Source organism: Ascidiella aspersa, chromosome 5 (assembly GCF_963924565.1).
Source record: "Ascidiella aspersa chromosome 5, kaAscAspe10.2, whole genome shotgun sequence".
NCBI classification, from domain to species: domain Eukaryota; kingdom Metazoa; phylum Chordata; class Ascidiacea; order Phlebobranchia; family Ascidiidae; genus Ascidiella; species Ascidiella aspersa.
In genome coordinates this window covers 27,086,802-27,105,377 of record NC_139451.1, presented here as the reverse complement: position 1 = coordinate 27,105,377, position 18,576 = coordinate 27,086,802, and the positions used below count along the sequence as shown (strand labels likewise).

The following is an 18,576-nucleotide window of genomic DNA, read 5'->3' as shown; positions in this document are numbered from 1 at the left end:
GAGGGAAGGGAAAGGGGCTCTAATTTTTTAACGCTAAAAAATATTTCCTGCGGTCCACCTTGGGATTGGTACCTCTATATAACGACGCGGCTGAACTGGAAAGGTACAGAGTCGAGAATTGGCTGCAAGTGACAAGAAGAAATTCGATGTTTTGCAACTTGAACGGTTAATAAATGCGCTTCGGTTTTTGCCCACTTTCGAAGAAATAGATTTTGCATTTTTTTAAATGTTAAATTAGACGTTTTATTTAAAAATGACAAGAATTCGTTTATACCCGTATAGCCTGGCGAATTAGTAACCGCTAGTGGTCGTTTCATGAGTTAAAATATACGTAAAGGCCGTTAAATATTTGATAAATTTTTAGAAAATTCGGCTTTGTGAAATTTAGCTGGGAAAAATAATGGAGTTCTGTCGGAAACTTTATTTCTAAAACTATAAATTACGCACGTGGGCCATTTGGACTGTCAAAATGTTTTTGTTGTTCGGAACTTTTACAAATAATTAGTTGAACATAAAGTTTTGAATAAAAATGTTCAAAAAAATTTTTCTTCTAATTTTTCTCCAGAAAAATTTTTCGAAAAAAAAACATTTAGAGAAAAATTATCGCAACATTTTACTTTTCAGCTACAAGCAAAACCTTTGAAAAAAAGCAAGTTTTTATTTGCCCGTGAACAAAACGAGAATTCAAAACGAAAAAGAAGAAAACAATGCAGAATTCCTGCTTACTTTTCGCCGTTCTTTTGATAGGAGCATGCTGCTACGTCCAAGCTGTTGACACGGATGCAGGTGAGTTATAAACATTCTTATGTTTTTTCGTTGTTAAACGTAGTAATACTGATTTGCTTTGCTTTGGTTTGTGCTTTTGCGTAAATATACTCTCAACATGTACCGTTTATGTAGAATTTTCTATTTGTTTCAACCGAATAATTTTTGGACAATTTTAGGCAAATATTGTGCATACTGTAGTATTTTTAAAGTATGCTGCAGTATTTTAAGTGTAGCCTATACTGTTGTATTTTCAGTGCAAACTGTAGTATTTTGACCGGTGAAAAGGAAAACCAAACATAACGATTCTTTTGCAGCTTTCTTCGTATACAACAACAACCAGACAGTGGCTGGTGTTCCGGGCGCTCCGTTAAATTACACACTCATCCAGGCCGGCCCTTTTGTGTATGCCAATGTCACCGAAGCCCAGAACGTGATCGCACTCCTTACGTCCACAGATGTTACAAGTAGGTTGAAAACGACATTTTATTTTTATGTTTGTTCAATCGAAGATGAATGAAATGAGCTGAAACACTTTAGAAAAGTAAGGGTCTTCCGCGGACCATAAATGTAAAAGAAAGATTCTTGTCTTCGTATGCAAACCTTTTCGGACTGTTTGTTTATTGAAACAGATAAAACATAAAATCGTCTCTTAAAATGTTTTAGAAATATATATTACTCCTATAAGGAGACTGACGATGCCTTATAGGCGTAATATATATTTCTGAAAGATTTCAAGAAAGAAATGATTTTATGTTTTATCTGTAAGTAAAATAAGGCAGAAAACATTCAACGGACGCTGATGCGCAATCGAGTCGGGGTATTTTTTGATATTATCGCCTATATACATATTTTTTGACAATAATTAAAAATGATAGACCACGGGCGCTAGGATAGGTGATAAAATATAGGTGTCACATTGCATCAAAAATATTTCTTTCATGAAAATCTCCAACATGTAATCTTGTGGCTTTCACTTCACAAGTCGAAGTTGTGTAAAAAGGTGTGCCTACCCCACATTAGCACGTTTAGCTTAAAAAGGTTAATATGTACGGAAAAACTACTTGGTTGTCTTCTTTATAAATTGCAAACATGCCTTTCGATTTGCAGTCCCGGATGTTTGCGCCACCAACAATCCGTGTGGTACGAACGGAAATTGCACGAACTTCGGACCTTCTGTGGCCAAATGTTCCTGTCCGTCAGGTTTCCAACAAAACCAAAGCACAGCCACGTACTCTAATAACCCCTCTGTCACACCAGATGGGACCAACTGCCCAGGTAAGATTTACCGCTACAGCAGTGTTTTGGCGACCGTATATTTTAAGAAGGTTCTTGACTATTTGACCGGCAATGGTTAAGAACCTGTTTCTTTGACATTTTGGACAAGCCACATTGTGACTTAATGCGATTCTTTTATTTGAATTGCCATTGCATTGATAAACGTTTGGCCTCTATTATAGGCCTAATAACAACCCACCACACAGAATCATAATACTGTATACTGAAGGATTTCTTGGCCCCATAGTCACGAAATATGTGGTAGAATAGTTTATTGATACAACATTTTCAGTTTAATCGTATAAAATTTTTTGTAAAAATACATATGTCAATTTGGTATCTTGTATGCCATAACATCCAACTATGCCAGTTTTAACTTATGTATCGCAATCTTCCGTAGGAGGGTTTGTATATTTTTTTACAAAATTTAGTACCTATAATGATTTATACATTTCCATCGGCCATGAAGCGTATTTTTGTGACATCTTTTAACGCCACATAGTAAAATGAATATGTATTGCATGAAGTCTACTCTCGTGCTAAATGTTTGCCATTTGGTACGTCGTAAAGCGTTACAGGCAGAGCAGCTGGATCCGACAACCGAAAACCGATTAAATATCAAACCGCATATGTTGTTTAAGATATTGACGAATGCGCAACCGCGAATTCAACCGTATGCGGAGCACAAACAGCGAATTGTAACAACACGGTGGGATCGTACTTCTGCACTTGCAACGCAAACTACTACTTCAGCAGCGCCACAATGCTGTGCGAAGGTAAGGCCTTTGGCGTAGAAACATGTCGTTTTACTACGTTTTATTTACTTTAAGGGTAATAGGCTTTTTTACATGTCATACAATCAACGTGGTTTCAATTAATTCCAGTGTACACATACTGTTGAGTTGTTGTTGTTGTTAACATGTTTGTCCCGTTTGTTGCTCTTTGTATATGGTGTCACGATAAAAGCTTTTTTTTTCAGTCATAAGACTATCCCTTTATTATCGTTAAATCGTTAATAATAAAAACGTTTTTTCTATCAGAACAAAAAACAAGTTATGCACCCAAACGACCTAAAGAAACTAAACTAATAGATAGCATCGAATGATGCAATGATTTAGTAATTATTTAGAACGTTTCTCTGTACATGGCCTTCATAATATAATTTACTAAAAGCATAACTTGCTAATGTCAAGCGAACTTATGTTGATATACAGGTTTAAAACACTCAATACTGTTTGTGGTCCAAATAAACATATTGGCCAGGTATTTTCACTGATACAGCCATCGTTTTAGTTTAAGTTTAGTAAAGCAACCCAGTCACTTTTTTAAAATTCCTGTTTTTACTTTAGACGTGGATGAATGCGCCAACTCGACTTTGAACAACTGCTCTTCCACCGGCTCAGTATGTACCAACACCCCGGGAAATTTCTCTTGCGCTTGTGCATCTGGGTTTACTGGTGACGGCGTCAATTGTACCGGTATGTTAATCAATATTGGTTTAACGAAAATAAAAGATACACACACTTCAGAATGTAGCGAGCATTGACGTATGGTTGTTTTTTGACTCCCTTCTCTCTAAGCCTGTGTAGCTCAATTTTAAGAGCGACTGTCCCGGTATTACAGGTGGTCGTAGTTCGAACCTCACTGGAGACTAGTTGTTTTCCAACCCTGCCTTGCTTGGATGACTGATCGACATATTCGTTGAGTCTGCGATAACTTTCGGTGTACTAACATAACGAAACGTTCGATTTTGGAAGAAGCTCGTTTGAGGCTCGGTTTCTATTTGGCAGGGCTTTTTGTGATCCGTTTTGTTGACTGTTTTATTTCGTACAGACATCATCGATTGTGGCAATGGAACGATATGCGGACCCCAAACCTTCAATTGTACCGACATCCCCGGTTCCTACCAGTGTACTTGCAATGCCGCATACGTATTTAACAACGCAACACTTGTTTGCGAAGGTAAGCAACTATATACGTTAATTGACAAATCTCACAGCTTAAGGGTCTCTACGATTTTTTAAAAACTTTTTCCAATTTGCCAATTTACCTGGTAAGCGTTTGAAGTTGTACAACAGATGTTGACAGGCTATTAGGCCGGGGATTCTTAAACTGGGGCCATGGACCCCTTGGGGGTCCGTGAACTAGTTTTAGTGAGTTTATGAAGGCCAATTTGAAATATTAGTTTAAATATATTTAGGAAGTAATCATTTTTTTTAACGGTTTTGCACTGATTGTATTTAGACTCTATTCCACGTTCACATTTTTGGACCGAAATCAGCAGACTAAGAAGTCTATTTGTACTATGACGTCAATTAAAGACGTCATTTTGATTTTTTTTGCCTATCGTGTCCACGCGAGGCAAAAAGAGAATTTAAGGGTCCGCGTTAAAAAAAGTTTAAGAACCCCTGTATTAGGCAGAGTTGTAATGACTGTCACTGTTTTTTATAACTTGTCTCAAATTAAGTCTTTTCGAGTAATTACTTGGCTTGACTTGCTTTCATAACGACTTGACTAGAACTTGCGTTGGGCAATTGATGACTTGGACTGGGACTTGTCTGAGATTTTACGAACTCGACATCATTTCATAATGACTTGTTTACAAGGCTGTTATAAAGTCCGTAAACCTCAAACCTAATGCAAAAAAATACATCGGCGATCTTGCCATTTATTTGGGCGATGGATCCATGTTTTGCGATGCAACGTAGAGATTTCTAATAAAAAAGTTAAATTTGTAAACACTAGAAAAATCAAAGATAACTAGACTTTCTAACGCTCAAGCAAATTTAGGCCTATTTACCTTAACATGATTATCATTGCCCTTAAAGACCATATTTGTGACGACAATTGGTATCGAACCGCGATAGTGCAGCCCAAACTATCGGATATCGCCATCGGAACAATTCAATTACCGGCCATTTTTATACTTACAAGTAGGAGTCTAGAATTGCACAAGAAAATATTTTTACCGTATTTTAACCGAGGCAATCGGGAAAAGCAAACGCTGTGAAAATAGAGTTGTTCGGTTTTATACTTTTTCAAATTCACGAGTATCTGTCAATAATTTCAAAGTACCACACGCAAGCTTAAACTGATTGATTCATAATAAGAATATTAAAGCCCATACAGAAGTAGGTATTTATTTTGAATGTTTCGAATAACTCTTTATTCATTTTCAACATGATTTTTTTATTACGTCTTACTACAACCTCCAACCATTATGCTCCAATGATTAATTCATATTTTCCCATCAGATGAAGATGAGTGCCTTACGGGCACCCACAACTGCCACACGGATGCCACCTGTAGCAACACTGTTGGATCTTTCACGTGCACTTGTAACACAGGGTACAGTGGCAACGGAATTTCTTGTAGTGGTGAGTAAACGATGATTATATTTAGCACGTATGGTTAGGCAACAACGTAGCACAATTGTTGATAAAAAAGTTTCTCAGTTGATTCGCCATCAGTAACCACCCAAAATTGCAAAGAAGTTATTCGAGTTACGAATCCGACTATATTTTGCAGATTTCCTTTAAACCGATTTTTAAGTTGTGCCAGATTTCAGATTTGTCAAACTGTTTCCTTTGAGCTGGGCATCGAACGTGACTAACTAATTGTATTCATGAATATGAAAAATCATTGTGACTGTTTTTAGACGTCGATGAATGTACTGCCGCGAATCCCTGTGATACTAACGCAAATTGCACAAACACGGTTGGAAGTTTTACTTGCACCTGCAACACAGGCTACACTGGCAACGGAACTTCTTGTATTGGTGAGTAAACGTTGAATATATTTAGCTATGCTGTCTTTTTAAGTATATAACTAATTGAAATAACATTACAATTCTAAAATTGATGGAAGATTGTTAACTTTTTTTCATTTCTAATAAGCAAAAGAACAGTATAGCAAAAGGAATTAACACTGCAAACTCTATTTGTTTTCCATTTTGTTCACAGTCAGCAACAACAACTTTTGTTACCGCGCGGTTTTCATCGTGACTGGAGCTGTCTCGACCAACGGTACCGCCGGAGCTGATGTAAGTAATTATACATTAAAGGACTATAGAATAAGGAATGCCCGATAACATCTGATCGGAGCCGATACTCAATGTATAGTATCGTTACTCGTCCGATATTAGGGTGGTATCGGTGCCGATCCGATACCAAATTAACATAGGAATGTCAGCCTGGTGTTGCGATCCAACCAGAGATTTTTATCTTGAAACACACATAGTGGGTATTACGTGATAAGATTATACCAAATTTTGACATCTTAACCTGAAAAATGTGATTTATATGATTTTATTTTATCTTTGTGCATGTTCAAGCAAATTAATAGCGTCATTTGGTATCGGATCGCGATCATATGGAATTAAAAACTACATGACATTCCTAACTAGAATGCTTAGAATTCTTCAAAAACAAAGGTTTCTCGCGTAGCGCCAAGACCCTCCCTCGGTTTCATAACTGCGCACTCCAAAAGTCTGCAGCTAAAATTGTTCAGCAAACGCTAAACGTATACAGCACACTATACAACGGTTCGCGGATATTGGCCTTACACTTGGCGGCTTTTGATTTTCCAGTTCTTTCTCTCTCTCTTAATGTCAAAACCACGTGCATTTCAGGCGATCACCATCATCAACGAAATAACTTCGTTCACGCATTCTGCTGTTAACGCCACTGTTGACCTTGTCAACACTGCCACGTCTGAGTTCATCATCAGCTACTGTTTCACCGGAGCTTCGAATACGGCTGACGAACTGACCGCTCTCTTGGTTGCGCATAACACAACCAGCGCGCTGAACACATTTGCTGTGACGTCGATTAACGGTGAGTCAATAGTTCTTACTTAATAATAAATGTAAAGCCAAAATGAGTGACCATACATTAAGTGCAGATCAAAGCCGACGAAGCTTATAAGCAGTGCAAAAATCATTGTTAATCGCAGAAATCATGTAACAGGTGTTAGATAACAGCTTTTGTGCTCTTGCACATTATGATCAAAACAAAATCACTTTTTTACAGCGCCTTCAGGCTAAAAAACTTGTAACTGGCAAAACGTAACATTGAATCGAAAAATATTGCATTTACGTAAATTTAATTTTATTTTAAATATATAGTTCTGGTTTCAATGGCCTCGTGCCTACGTTATAGTTCACGAAAAGGTGAAAAATAACTAAGCAATAGGAAATAATTTCGCACACTAAAAGTGACGGGTAACTTTGTCAAATTCCAGGGCGTTTTTAAGGCCCTATTAAAGAGCGTCTAAAAACGCTCTACACACCCTTGTTTTGATCCTATGTTGTAGAGCAGTGTTTCTTAACCTTTTTAGCGCTCGTACCCTTTGAGCTTTGGTGAAATGTTTTCGTATCCCCTGTCTATGATGGTCGACGGAAGATTGTAATAAAAGGAATTAAACTAAGTGTATTTATAACTTACGTGTTGAATGCATGCATTAAAAACAATCTTCTAAGTTCAACAATATTAACAACACACAAACAATCAGTCAATTTTATAATGCCTTTTTTGTTATTCCTTTTCGTAAATTACGCACTCTTCACAAATATGCCTAAGAACGCATAGTTTCACAGTACATGTCGTAACTGCTACGGTGCTTCGTACCACCAAAGGGTACACGTACCCCTGGTTAAGAAACCACGCAAGAGTGTAGATGATGCAAGTTCGTATCGAAACGTCTTAATCAACATGGTGGCTATCTACGCGATATTTCTGGCTTTACAATCCATTATCAAGCTACATTACAAATCCATGCATAGTGTGTTGTAAACTAGGTTTAGGGAGGTCTAAGCGTCAATGGTGCTTGATTGCTCGATTGAAAGCGGTGGTAAATAGCGAAAACTTAAAGATTAAGCTTACATTTATTAAAGCTATTTGGCTGCAAGAATGTCTTTGCATGAAGGTACGTTTGAAAAAATGTTGAAAAACAATGTTAAATCCGGTAATAGAGAAAAGATTTATTTGCCGAACAAACTAACGATTTTCAGCTGATGACCTAATATTAACGTATAGCAGAGTGTTGCTCATCCAGCAGTTTTATTATAATCAATCGACGTTTCGGCTACACAAGACGCCTTGAGCAGGATAATGGTAAAAAGCGTCAAGTTGCAACACATGCAAAAACAGCGACAGTTTTCTTTCATCACTACTAGGTGCGAGTCTGTAAGCGCACGCTTCGTTATTGCTTGTATGTGTTGCAACTTGTCGCCTTATCAAAAATCTGTCTTGCATGATATGATTATCCTGATGAAGATGTCTTGTATAGCACGTCAAAGGATCAATTGATTATAATGAAACTGCTGGGTGAGCAACACTATGCTATACTTTATGCCAAGCAGCAAAAGGTGATTTCTAAAATTAACATGTTCGTTTTGCAGACTACGACGAGTGTGCGAACGGCTACGGTAATTGCTCGGCGTTATCGAATTGCACCAATCAGAACGGAACTTATGACTGCGTCTGTCCAGCCAATCTTTACGATCAGTCGCCGGCAGGCTTTACCGGAGTCACTTGCAGTAAGTTGACTTACCTGACGGTGGTCTTTAACCGGATGACTGTGTCCTGCTATTTTTTTCCTGGGTATAAACTGGATTTTTTGGGCTGTATAAATACTAAAATTAATACTACTATTTACACTGACATTAACACTTACAGCATTAACAAAAAGGTTAAAACGTTAATCTTCTGCCGATGCGCAGTTCAACTCTGGCCCTACCTCCATGTGGCGGCATCGTCTCCTTTGGGAGAATGATTGTCCTGACGACTGGGCCTGAACATTTACTGACATATCAGGCATTCCCGGCCAATGGGAAGAATACGTCATTACACTTTACCACTTTGTTTACAGTTTTGTTTAGTTTAAAAAAAACGTAAATAATCGACAGCATTAGTAGCAAGCGGTACTGCAAATATTATTTAATATGGCATCATTTCTATAGTAACTATATACGTGCGATGTGTCAATCTGTTCCAATGCACCAAAAAATAAGTCCAAAAAGCGACATTTTACCTCCATTGTATATTTGAGCAACAAGAATGTTTCTTAATACCAAGCCATGACTACGCCGCACTTAACCAGTTCGATTATCACTATACAAGTTAGTATAAGCCTATTCGCCATCGCGCGTTAAGCATGCAGACATTTAATTAATAGTCCATTTCTACATGTACGAAAACTTTATTTACACCATTAGTTGTTTTACAACATATGAATCATAGGGCGACGACCATATTTGATTAACTATATGCTTTAGCATTTCTTTATGCCTTAAATGTTCCTAAATATTATGTGTTACGTACTTTTTTAGCACTTCGTAATATCATTTTGAGTATAGCTTATTCTTTTATTAAGAATTCATATTTATCGGATCGTTTTTTTTTAAGCTAGAAAAGTTAAAAATATATTTTAGGAATAAAATATCCACAATAACTTCCCTATTAATGAAGGGTTTCGGCAAATGTATGAAAACTAGAAATCATTTACCATAGTTGAACTTTTATTTTCAATTTGTTCAACAAAACTGTAAATCGGTTTCAGATGCACTTTGTCGGGACGCAGAAAAATAACATTAGAAAGGCACCTTTGTTAAGAGGTTTCATAAAATTGCACTCCAGAACCGTCCACGACTTTAGTGTTCGGTTTGAGTATTGTGAAAAATGTCTGATCGATATCTTATTTACTTGCAGAGATATTGCACGGATAATTTCCGAGCCGCTTGCTTGCCTCTGTTGGTGTTTGTAACAGTAGAAGTGCACCGCATAAAATGCAAATTACGTTACAGATGAACCTGTGACCGTTAACTGCATCGGAAGCAGAGTCGAAGTAACAGCGGTGGAGGCTTACTTCGTAAGCAAGGGCGTTGCCAAAGCGAGTGATCTGTTTTTCGGTGACTGCAATGCTACGGTAACAGGCGGAAACTGGATATACAATGGCACTTGTAGTCCTGCTTTAAGCGTAAGTCCAACCAGCATAAGCGATTTTTCGTGGCGTTATTGGTGTTAAGAGTAGTCCTGGTCTTGACGTTATACACAAACGTAAAACTCACGACGACTGCAGCGAGTGGTCGGTAACGTGAGAATGCTATCTGAAGATTTTGGCGAGATTAATAAAACCTGATTTTATAATTTGAAAGTAAAAGTCGAGTTGCATATTTTAGACGTTCGTACCTAGCCGAGTTGTAAATCGTTTTTGTCACTCTTGATGACATTATGAAAATGTGTCAAAATTAATAATTATGCACAGTAGCCTGGAACGCTTAATTTCAATGCATTAAAACGTACAAACAACAGAAATTGATTGTAGGGTTACGCCGCCTGCTGTTACTTGAGAAAAGAAGAATGCGCCACTGAAAGTTCACAATATTTTAAATAATAGCACCTTAAATTCATACGCCTTTCGTTGCTATGCTACACGCTAATAAGACTGTACAGCTTTACGCTTTCTGAGCCAAACCCGCTTATAATAATTTTAGCTGAACAACTTTAAAAACTTTGATCATTTACCGATGTGCTTCCGCTAACAAGAATGTTAGCTGAAGATGTCCAAGACTGTAATCAAGCATTTATAAATTGGCTGGTCATTTATTGCCTTTCTATACGTTCAAAATTGTGATATTGTTACAGGACAACGGAACGCACATCCTCTCAAGCTGGAACCTGACAACCATACACCCATCTGTGTCGTTCTATACCGGAGCTCAACCTCTTTTTCCTATCACCTGTCTTCTGAACAAAAACACCAACATCACTTCGGGCGGCATTAACGTATCGCAGTCGTAAGAAAACTGATGTTTTAAATTTAACCTATAGTTGTTAACTCTTGGTAACGGCCAACCAATTTTCGCGAAACTGAAAACGAACAAAATTGACAGACGGCAACTGTTTCATTTTAGTAGCAATTGCTAAATCTAAGCTAAAGTTAGGGATAGGTTGTATTTTAGGTGTTCGTTGAAAAATTTGAGAAATTTGAAATAACGTTTTGGTCCCTTAAATTATCTTAAATCACTTTACGTTTGTAGAAAAAATTGTTGTTTCTTTTCAGTAAAAAAACGAACGCTGTTTAGGCGAAAAGGGAAGAACATTATTTGCTACAGTTTATAAGTAAACTACCTGTTTATTCCGTACATGAAACCAGGGGTACTATTTCTACCAATTTAATTGACGACAACAATCTCTTTTCGCTGTGCATATCAGTAAAAGAGCAGAATTTCTTACAAACTAACATTTACCGAAAAACTCATTTAAAAGATAGAGGTGTTTCCTTCCAAAAGAGAACAGGAAGTGAATAAAGTCATGAAAGCGATAACACGCCAGTAAAATTGTTCTGAGGTGATCCATAGAAGACAACAACTATACATTACATTGCAGAGTTATTACTGGAAACAACAACGCAGTGTCAGGTTCCCTTGATTTGACAGTAGTCCTAAGTTTGGACGCAGGAGGCCTTGTACCGCTTCCGTCAACGGTTGGAACCACACAGAAGATTTACGCAACGGTAAGATTAAAATAAGAGAAGGAAAACTCAGTCGACAAAGAAACTGGGCGTAAAAAGTCCAAACCAATTCAACCAATGTTTAGACTAACCTTACAACACATGCATAATTTACCATTTTAAGGCTGTAGCAATGATTTTTTTGTTTTTCAAGGCGGTTTGTCTGCCCAGTAAATGCCTTACCAATTACTAAACTTGCAGATCGAACAATAGAAACAATAAAATGTCACATATTACCATATTAACAGATGTGCTGTAATGTATTATAAGGTGTCACCAAAAGAAACGATCGCTTCCGGCCTGTTCGTATACATTACCACCGTCTACACGTATGGAAAAGGCAATCCAAGCCAAACAATGCAGCTGATAACGTAAGTTTGCAACCAACACACGCATGAAATTTGAATGACAAGTTCAAATGGTTTAAATAAAACGAATGCGCGTCAAAAATAATGGTAACGGCTTTAATTCATCCCAACGAATTTGGGATCTTAAGAGTTTGAAACTGACCGGAGGCCAGAGTAAAAAGACAATCATACTTTTTCCGGCCGACTGATCTAGTTTATAATAACATAAATCGATGCAATATATAATTGATTTGCCTAAGTAACATTGACTGGAAGGTAGCAATAAATCCTACTTCAAAAGAACTTTCATTTTAGAAATAAGATAAAATATCTTAGTCTCCATTTTGCCCTGTTCTTAAAATCTTTCTTCAATAGCTAAATGTTACTGCTTTATTTCCCGTATACTTTTGAGCAATGTTTCAACAAAGAAATGCATTGTCAGGAGCGGGTGTCCAACAACATCACCAGCTACACCGAGTGCACTACTTTCAACTTTGGAAACAATCAGCAACGGGGTGTCAGGCACTGCTCAGATCGGCTTTCAGGCCCACTTTTTCTCGTCCAACCCCGAAACCATTGTTCACGTTGAAGCCACCCTATGTCAAGCTGGAAGCTGTGGCACTCCGGTAAGTCGTCGAAATAAGACAATCTTCGTCTTGGCTGGAAGAACAAACATCGGTTGTTCGTGTTTGGAGCTAATATAAAGTAATTTAAATATCATCTTGCCTATTTTTAAAGCCCTCGTCGTGCAAAAGACGCAAGCGATCTGTTGTGATCGCCAGAATGCGACGAGCTACCGCTGGAGAATCCGAAACAGGAGAAGCCATTATTACACGTGCTTCAAGTAAAGAAAATATTCCTATATGCATTTTGCGCATCTTTGCGAAATATTGATAAATGCTTTGCAAAAATATTTAAATCTTTGCAAAATATTAATAGTAGAAAATAGTCCTACAAGCTTCCTGTGCATATTTGTGAAATATTGATAAATTATTTGCGAAAATATTTAAATTTTTGCGAAATATTGATAAATACTTAAACTATACTAAAAACAAAAATAACGGTATGTACAAATGGCAGATGTGCCTCTTTCTCAACTACTTTAAAATGTAAAAAGTACTTTACTGATAAAAAACACGATTAGATTGTTTTTATAACCGACATTCAGTTTGATTTTTCAAAAAAATAAAAGTGTCGTGGTTGCCAAAATAAACGCATGTCATATAATTTCAGACCGAAAGTGTCTTTCTGTGCGTACGTTCACTAAACGGCGGCACGAGTCTAACTAAAACTACTTTTTGGTTAAATGTGACCTTCTTTACAGACGACACTTGCACCAAGGACTGTGCAGAGGGAGTTTGCTTTGTGGAAAACCAACTCGCCCAGACTTGTCTGTGCCCGACTACCACATACAAGACCGCCAAGGGAAAATGCTTAGGTAAGAAATTGTGATGTATGAACGACATACGTGCTTCATAATTTTGTAGTAAATATCGGCTGAACTATATCGGCACAAATGTACCGATACTGATATATCGGGAGGAAATATAGATTTTTATCGTTTTATCGCTCCATAAAACTAACGATACCTATACTTCTGTATAGGCTTTGATATTCTTATTACGTCTTACTACAACCTCCAACCATTATGCTCCAAAAAAATTCCAAGTTAGTTTTATTAATGTGCTGTTGCTACCAGGCATAGTATACTAAAAATAAGTTCTTCTGGTATATATTTGTTTATCCAACGTTGTGGCCAACCATTTAGAAAGCCATTCTTAATAACACATTTGGCCAACAAGACGCAAAGTAAAATGACACAAAAAAAAATACAAATAAAAAGCGATAAGACAGTTGTGATCCATGTGTGTCATTTCCCTGATTTCTGAATGGGCAGCCGAATCATTGGATAAACAAATATATACCAGAAGAACTTAATACTATGCCTTTTATAGCAACAGCATATTTATAAAACTAACTTGGAATTGTGGAGCATAATGGTTGGAGGTTGTAGGAAAAGGAAAGCCCGGTGAGAAAATGTTGTCTTGTGAATCGCTCGCGGGTTCAACGTTTCGAATAACTCTTTATTCATTTTAAACATAGCAATAATACTTACTTATGTATGGGCTTGAATATTCTGATTATAACTTGGAATTGATTGTCGTACAGTGATTGGTGTAACCGAAGAAGTCGAACAAGACACGAAAACCATCTGGATTCTGGTGGGACTCGCGATCCTCGTGGTTGTCCTGGCAGCCATCGCACTTGGAGTCTTCTTTGTGCGACGGAGCAGGTCCGGAGGCAAGAACTAGAGATCTTACAAATATCCCAGCTTACAAAAACGGACTGACCTTTAAAACCGCCCCCGACCATGATTCTGCCCCCTTTTTGTTCTACATTAATACATATACGTACTCGCTTATTTATCTGGCAGCGTACTTGGCTGCCATTGTAATGCATTCACCGTCCATAATGCCCGCTGTGTACACACGTATTTATCAAAAATTGCGTCGCCCTTTTCAAAGTTGCAAAACTAATTGTTCGAAAAGTTTTCAATCAAATCACTCAATTTTAAAATAATCTAAATTGCACACGACTTCTGTTTAAATGGTAAACACAACTTTGTTAGTTAACAAGCAGTACCCGTGCATAATAGCGTTGTTGTATCCTGTGATTTGTCGTCTGATCTTGGTCGTAGCACGCTGTGTCACTTAACTATTGACGTGGTAATTGTAACTGTTTCATCACAGTAGATATTACCGAATCATAAAGATACTTTAGAACCTTCTGAATATTCACGAATCTTGTATCGCACCAATAATAATGTAAAAGCGCTAAATGCTTAACGTTGTGAGTGGTGATGGTGGGTTTCTTGGCCAAAGAAGGAAAACATGCTTGTCGTCTATACCGTTGGTTAAGATTCGTGAATTTTTCCAGAGTTGATTGCTCAAACTTTAAAACACGTAGCCTATCGCAGTTCCCTGCGCATGAATTTGTTTGTTTGCCGTCGATGTTTTTCGTTGTTTTGATTGCGAAACATAAAACAAGCCAGCCTGCTTGCCGCAAAATACTAAAGAACCAATGCAGCCGACTATATGCCCTTGTGAACGAAAAGGCCTCAAGGAAATAGTTTGGCTGTATCGGCGAACTTCAGACTTTTTGCGGGAAAAGGCTGTTTTTGACGCGGCAGCGTTCATGTACGTTTTCCCGATGTTTCATTTTTCAACCTGCACGGTCGACCATGCGGTCACTGTTTGTCTGTCACGTGGCATTTTGCTGACGCTGTGTCGTTTCTGCCTGCCCCCTACCGTCGGTCTAATTTGTTTCAGTGGTGCTGCGATACGTTTTAAAGCGCAACAACTAATCAATATATGCAAAGAGATAAAAGTGGTGTTGTCAAATTTGCCAGTGTTCTAGTGACTTAAGTCAATAACTTGACTTAAGGGCACTTAAGTTATTGTTTTTAAATGACTTGACTTATCCTCAGTCTATTGGGCAAAATGACTTGACATTTTACAAATGACTTATCTGACTGGGACTTAAGCATTTTAAAATGACTTGTTTGCAACACTTCAGCTTGCTGTTTTTGTATCCTGTATTTATCCTGACTCATGTGCTAAACACAATTCAACTACATTTTAGAAATATTTACAGCACAAACAAAACTGACTGATTTGCCCCGTTGTGTGCATCAATGATAATAATAATAATTAATTTAGCAAATATGTGATTTTTTAATCTTTAAATTAATGTTAAAAATATTGCAAGTCCTGTACTACAGTTAATTTATCGCATCATCTTACGTCACTCCGGGTATTGTAAGGTATGGAATCGCGGTTCCAGTGCGACCCCACAACATTACATCACGCTCTATGTCTATGCGATGTCATATAACTGTACGCAAATGATTTAAAATTTTGAGTTTAAATTTTATTGTGTCTTTTGTTTATAAAATCAAATCGAGTAATGGCAGCGTTATTGTTTTACGATTTATTGATCGAAACCTGGCAAAATTAACGATACAACGTTAACCGACAAAGAATTGGGAAACACTCAAGTTTGTTAATAACATCAAAATACTAATCCTTAAATTTAAGTCGTTTCCATTACTGTTCTATATAGATGGCGAACACGAAATGTATTTTTCTGTGTTTTAACCAATATTGGATTTCGGGGAAAAACATAAACCGTTAAAATCGTCTGTTTTGCACACTGTGATATTAATTGGTCGCTCATCACGTACTGAGGAGAAAAAATCGCAGATTTGTTAAAGAAGAAAAAGTTATGTTAAGGTATATTTAGTATACTTTTTATCCCAAGTTGGGTTGCTGTTTGCTCAACTACGAGGCAGTTTTTAAACATAGTATCTGGGCACGGCATGTCGCGAAAATCATAAAAAATCCAAGTATTGCATTCGGTTCCGTAAGTATTAGTAATTTAAAACTATACTAAAGCCTCTGGAGAATATTTAGATGGGGGTTGCAATTAAAGTAGAGTGAAGATGTTGAAATTGATTAAAGAATTATCCGAAACGTTCACAATGCGCTACACTTCTATATATTATGATTTGGTATTCATTCTACTTAAGCCTCTGAGGGATAATGGCTGGAGACTGCAGTTAGACGTAGAATTAGTATGTTGAAAATAAACTAGGAATTGTTCGTAACGTTCACAATGCTACCTAAACGTCTATATACGTGCTTTGATATTCATTCAAATTTAGCCTTATCGGGATGTTTTAACAACGTTGTGCTGGTAACTAACTTCGCTTCACATTCATAAGCAAGAAGCGCATAGAAGGCTAGGCAGATATTATGTCGCGCCTAACGCAACATTTAGCGAATGTGCAAATATAAACGTTTGGGGTGTGAATCGTTGTGCTATGATGCGCAGATATGCGTCTCTACATTGACACGGTAGAGAAAAAAAGCCTTTCGACGTCATAAGATGTACGACAAAAAAGGGAGAAACTAATCTCCTGGGTGGGTCTGTGTATAAAAGGGGACAGAAAGTGAATATTGACGGCAAACGGGTTAAACCACTCGACTAGATAGATGCGCCTCTTCTAGCGACGTTAAAGCGTCTAACGAATAATTGGACGATCAGTAAGTTTACGCGTTGTCATTAAATCAGACGATATAAAAGAATACGAGGATAAGCGTAATCATAAACCGTTTTTCTAAACCATGTTGTGCGATTATATTTCACGAAAAACCTTAGTTGTGCAGCCAAAAAATGAGTAATGCTTAGACGTGGCAGCGTTTTCAAACGAATTCGCATTTTTAGATGAGCAAACGGTGAGAGACGTTCTTGTTCAAATTAAACCGTGAACCATGTCTTCATATTTGATTTTTGGCGAAAATCGTAAAGATGTTTATCGGAACACGCTGTAACATCAGTTCATGTGAAACAGGCGAAATAAACTATTTTTTATTAGTTTGATTTATTTTCGTCAAACGGTCTACACCAACGTGTTGATATTAGTGAATATTTGAAAGCCCCACATAAGTGAAATTTATAACACAGAATTGAAATACATGTTTTTAGAAGCGAGCTACCTGAAGCCTTATTTTGCGACAAATTTATTAACTTTCAAGTCAACATTCTGCTCGAATAAAATCTTCCAAAAAAGAAGCAATGGGAATTTCTCAGTTTCTTGCCGTTTTTGCAACGGTGCTGGTCTTCAGCCAGGTTTCAGAATCCGTGGATGTCGACGCAGGTGATGCCCAAATTATTCAATTGAAGCAAGTAGGATAAATAGCTATTGGGGTTGCAATGCAGTCGTGGCAATATTTCAATTAAACGATTTTAATTCGTAGGCTATACGAGAATATCAGTTCTTGTCAGTTACGACCAAACAGAAAATACCAAATTCAGCTTCATAATTAACCTAAAAATATGTTGTCTACTAATCGTTTCATAACCTTGTTTTTACGTTTTCAGTTTTCGTGATCTACAACGAAACGTCAACCGACCCATTTACGTTGATAACATCATCTACTATAATAGTTAGGGCTTCGACTAACGTATCGATCGCCCTTCCAATACTCGCCGGATTTGATTCATCAAAACAATTAAGTAAGTTTGTCATTTTGATGACGCACTATGGCGGTAGTTCGTAAGCTCAAGCAGCGGTGACGCAAATATTTTAATGATATATTAATACACCTTTGTAGCAATATTTGTATTGATTTATGTAAATCAAGATGCTGTCGATCTACTCGGCCTTTTTGGTTTTCCAATTCATTATCAAGCTACATTACATATCCGTACAAGGCATACCCAAATTTGTAAATATTTGTGGGAAACTGAGCAATGCGACTGCTTTCGAGCCAAACACAAGGCTTACAAATACTATTTTTTAACCATTTTTCATACATCAGATTTCATAAACGTTTTCAAATTAACCACACTTTAAACGGTGGTGCGTTGGAAGGCCACATTATTATTGAATCAATATAATAATCTTCAGTAGAAAGAGAGTGGCCCAAATAATAGATAAAAGATTCATTCTTTTATTAGCAAACGTTTCGGCAATTTCTTTTGCCATCATCAGTGCAGTAAGTGAGACTAAGATAAAAACGAGTCACTATATATACGCTCGGACGTTTTAGAACGTTATATAAACAGAAAAAGGAAGTCGCAAAGTAACGTTTGCTAATAAAAGAATGAA

At 37.2% G+C, this 18,576-nt stretch overlaps 2 protein-coding genes and 1 long non-coding RNA gene across 3 annotated transcripts in view; all 3 read left to right on the top strand.

Annotated features, from left to right (window-relative positions):
* The first annotated feature begins 435 nt into the window (after positions 1-435).
* The window catches only part of LOC146145704 (uncharacterized), a 51,543-nt gene continuing 33,402 nt past the window's right edge, over positions 436-18,576 (top strand). Inside the window, exons 1-4 of the mRNA XM_083390653.1 lie at positions 436-786; positions 1,083-1,232; positions 1,876-2,043; positions 2,685-2,819. Coding sequence (XP_083246779.1) covers positions 708-786; positions 1,083-1,232; positions 1,876-2,043; positions 2,685-2,819 — 532 coding nt within the window. The 5' untranslated portion in view covers positions 436-707. The remainder of the gene's footprint in view (positions 787-1,082; positions 1,233-1,875; positions 2,044-2,684; positions 2,820-18,576) is intronic.
* LOC146145707 (uncharacterized) lies at positions 6,635-14,387 on the top strand. The gene is made up of 10 exons (XM_083389677.1): positions 6,635-6,878; positions 8,444-8,581; positions 9,848-10,020; positions 10,689-10,840; positions 11,433-11,559; positions 11,827-11,927; positions 12,346-12,529; positions 12,642-12,747; positions 13,228-13,341; positions 14,073-14,387. The coding sequence occupies exons 1-10, from the start codon at positions 6,650-6,652 to the stop codon at positions 14,213-14,215; spliced, it is 1,467 nt and encodes a 488-aa protein (XP_083245803.1). The 5' UTR covers positions 6,635-6,649; the 3' UTR covers positions 14,216-14,387.
* Positions 17,447-18,204, top strand: LOC146145706 (uncharacterized). Its single transcript, XR_014498686.1, has 2 exons — positions 17,447-17,622; positions 17,847-18,204. It is a non-coding gene; the product is annotated as an uncharacterized LOC146145706 (long non-coding RNA).

What these genes read in the sequence shown, in the direction of transcription:
- LOC146145707 (XM_083389677.1), top strand. Translation starts at nt 6,650, where the DNA reads ATGTCAAAACCACGTGCATTTCAGGCGATCACCATCATCAACGAAATA. An exon ending in CTTTACCGGAGTCACTTGCA is followed by an intron (nt 8,582 to 9,847) that starts GTAAGTTGACTT and finishes ATTACGTTACAG; the next exon opens with ATGAACCTGTGACCGTTAAC. An exon ending in CTGGAAGCTGTGGCACTCCG is followed by an intron (nt 12,530 to 12,641) that starts GTAAGTCGTCGA and finishes CTATTTTTAAAG; the next exon opens with CCCTCGTCGTGCAAAAGACG.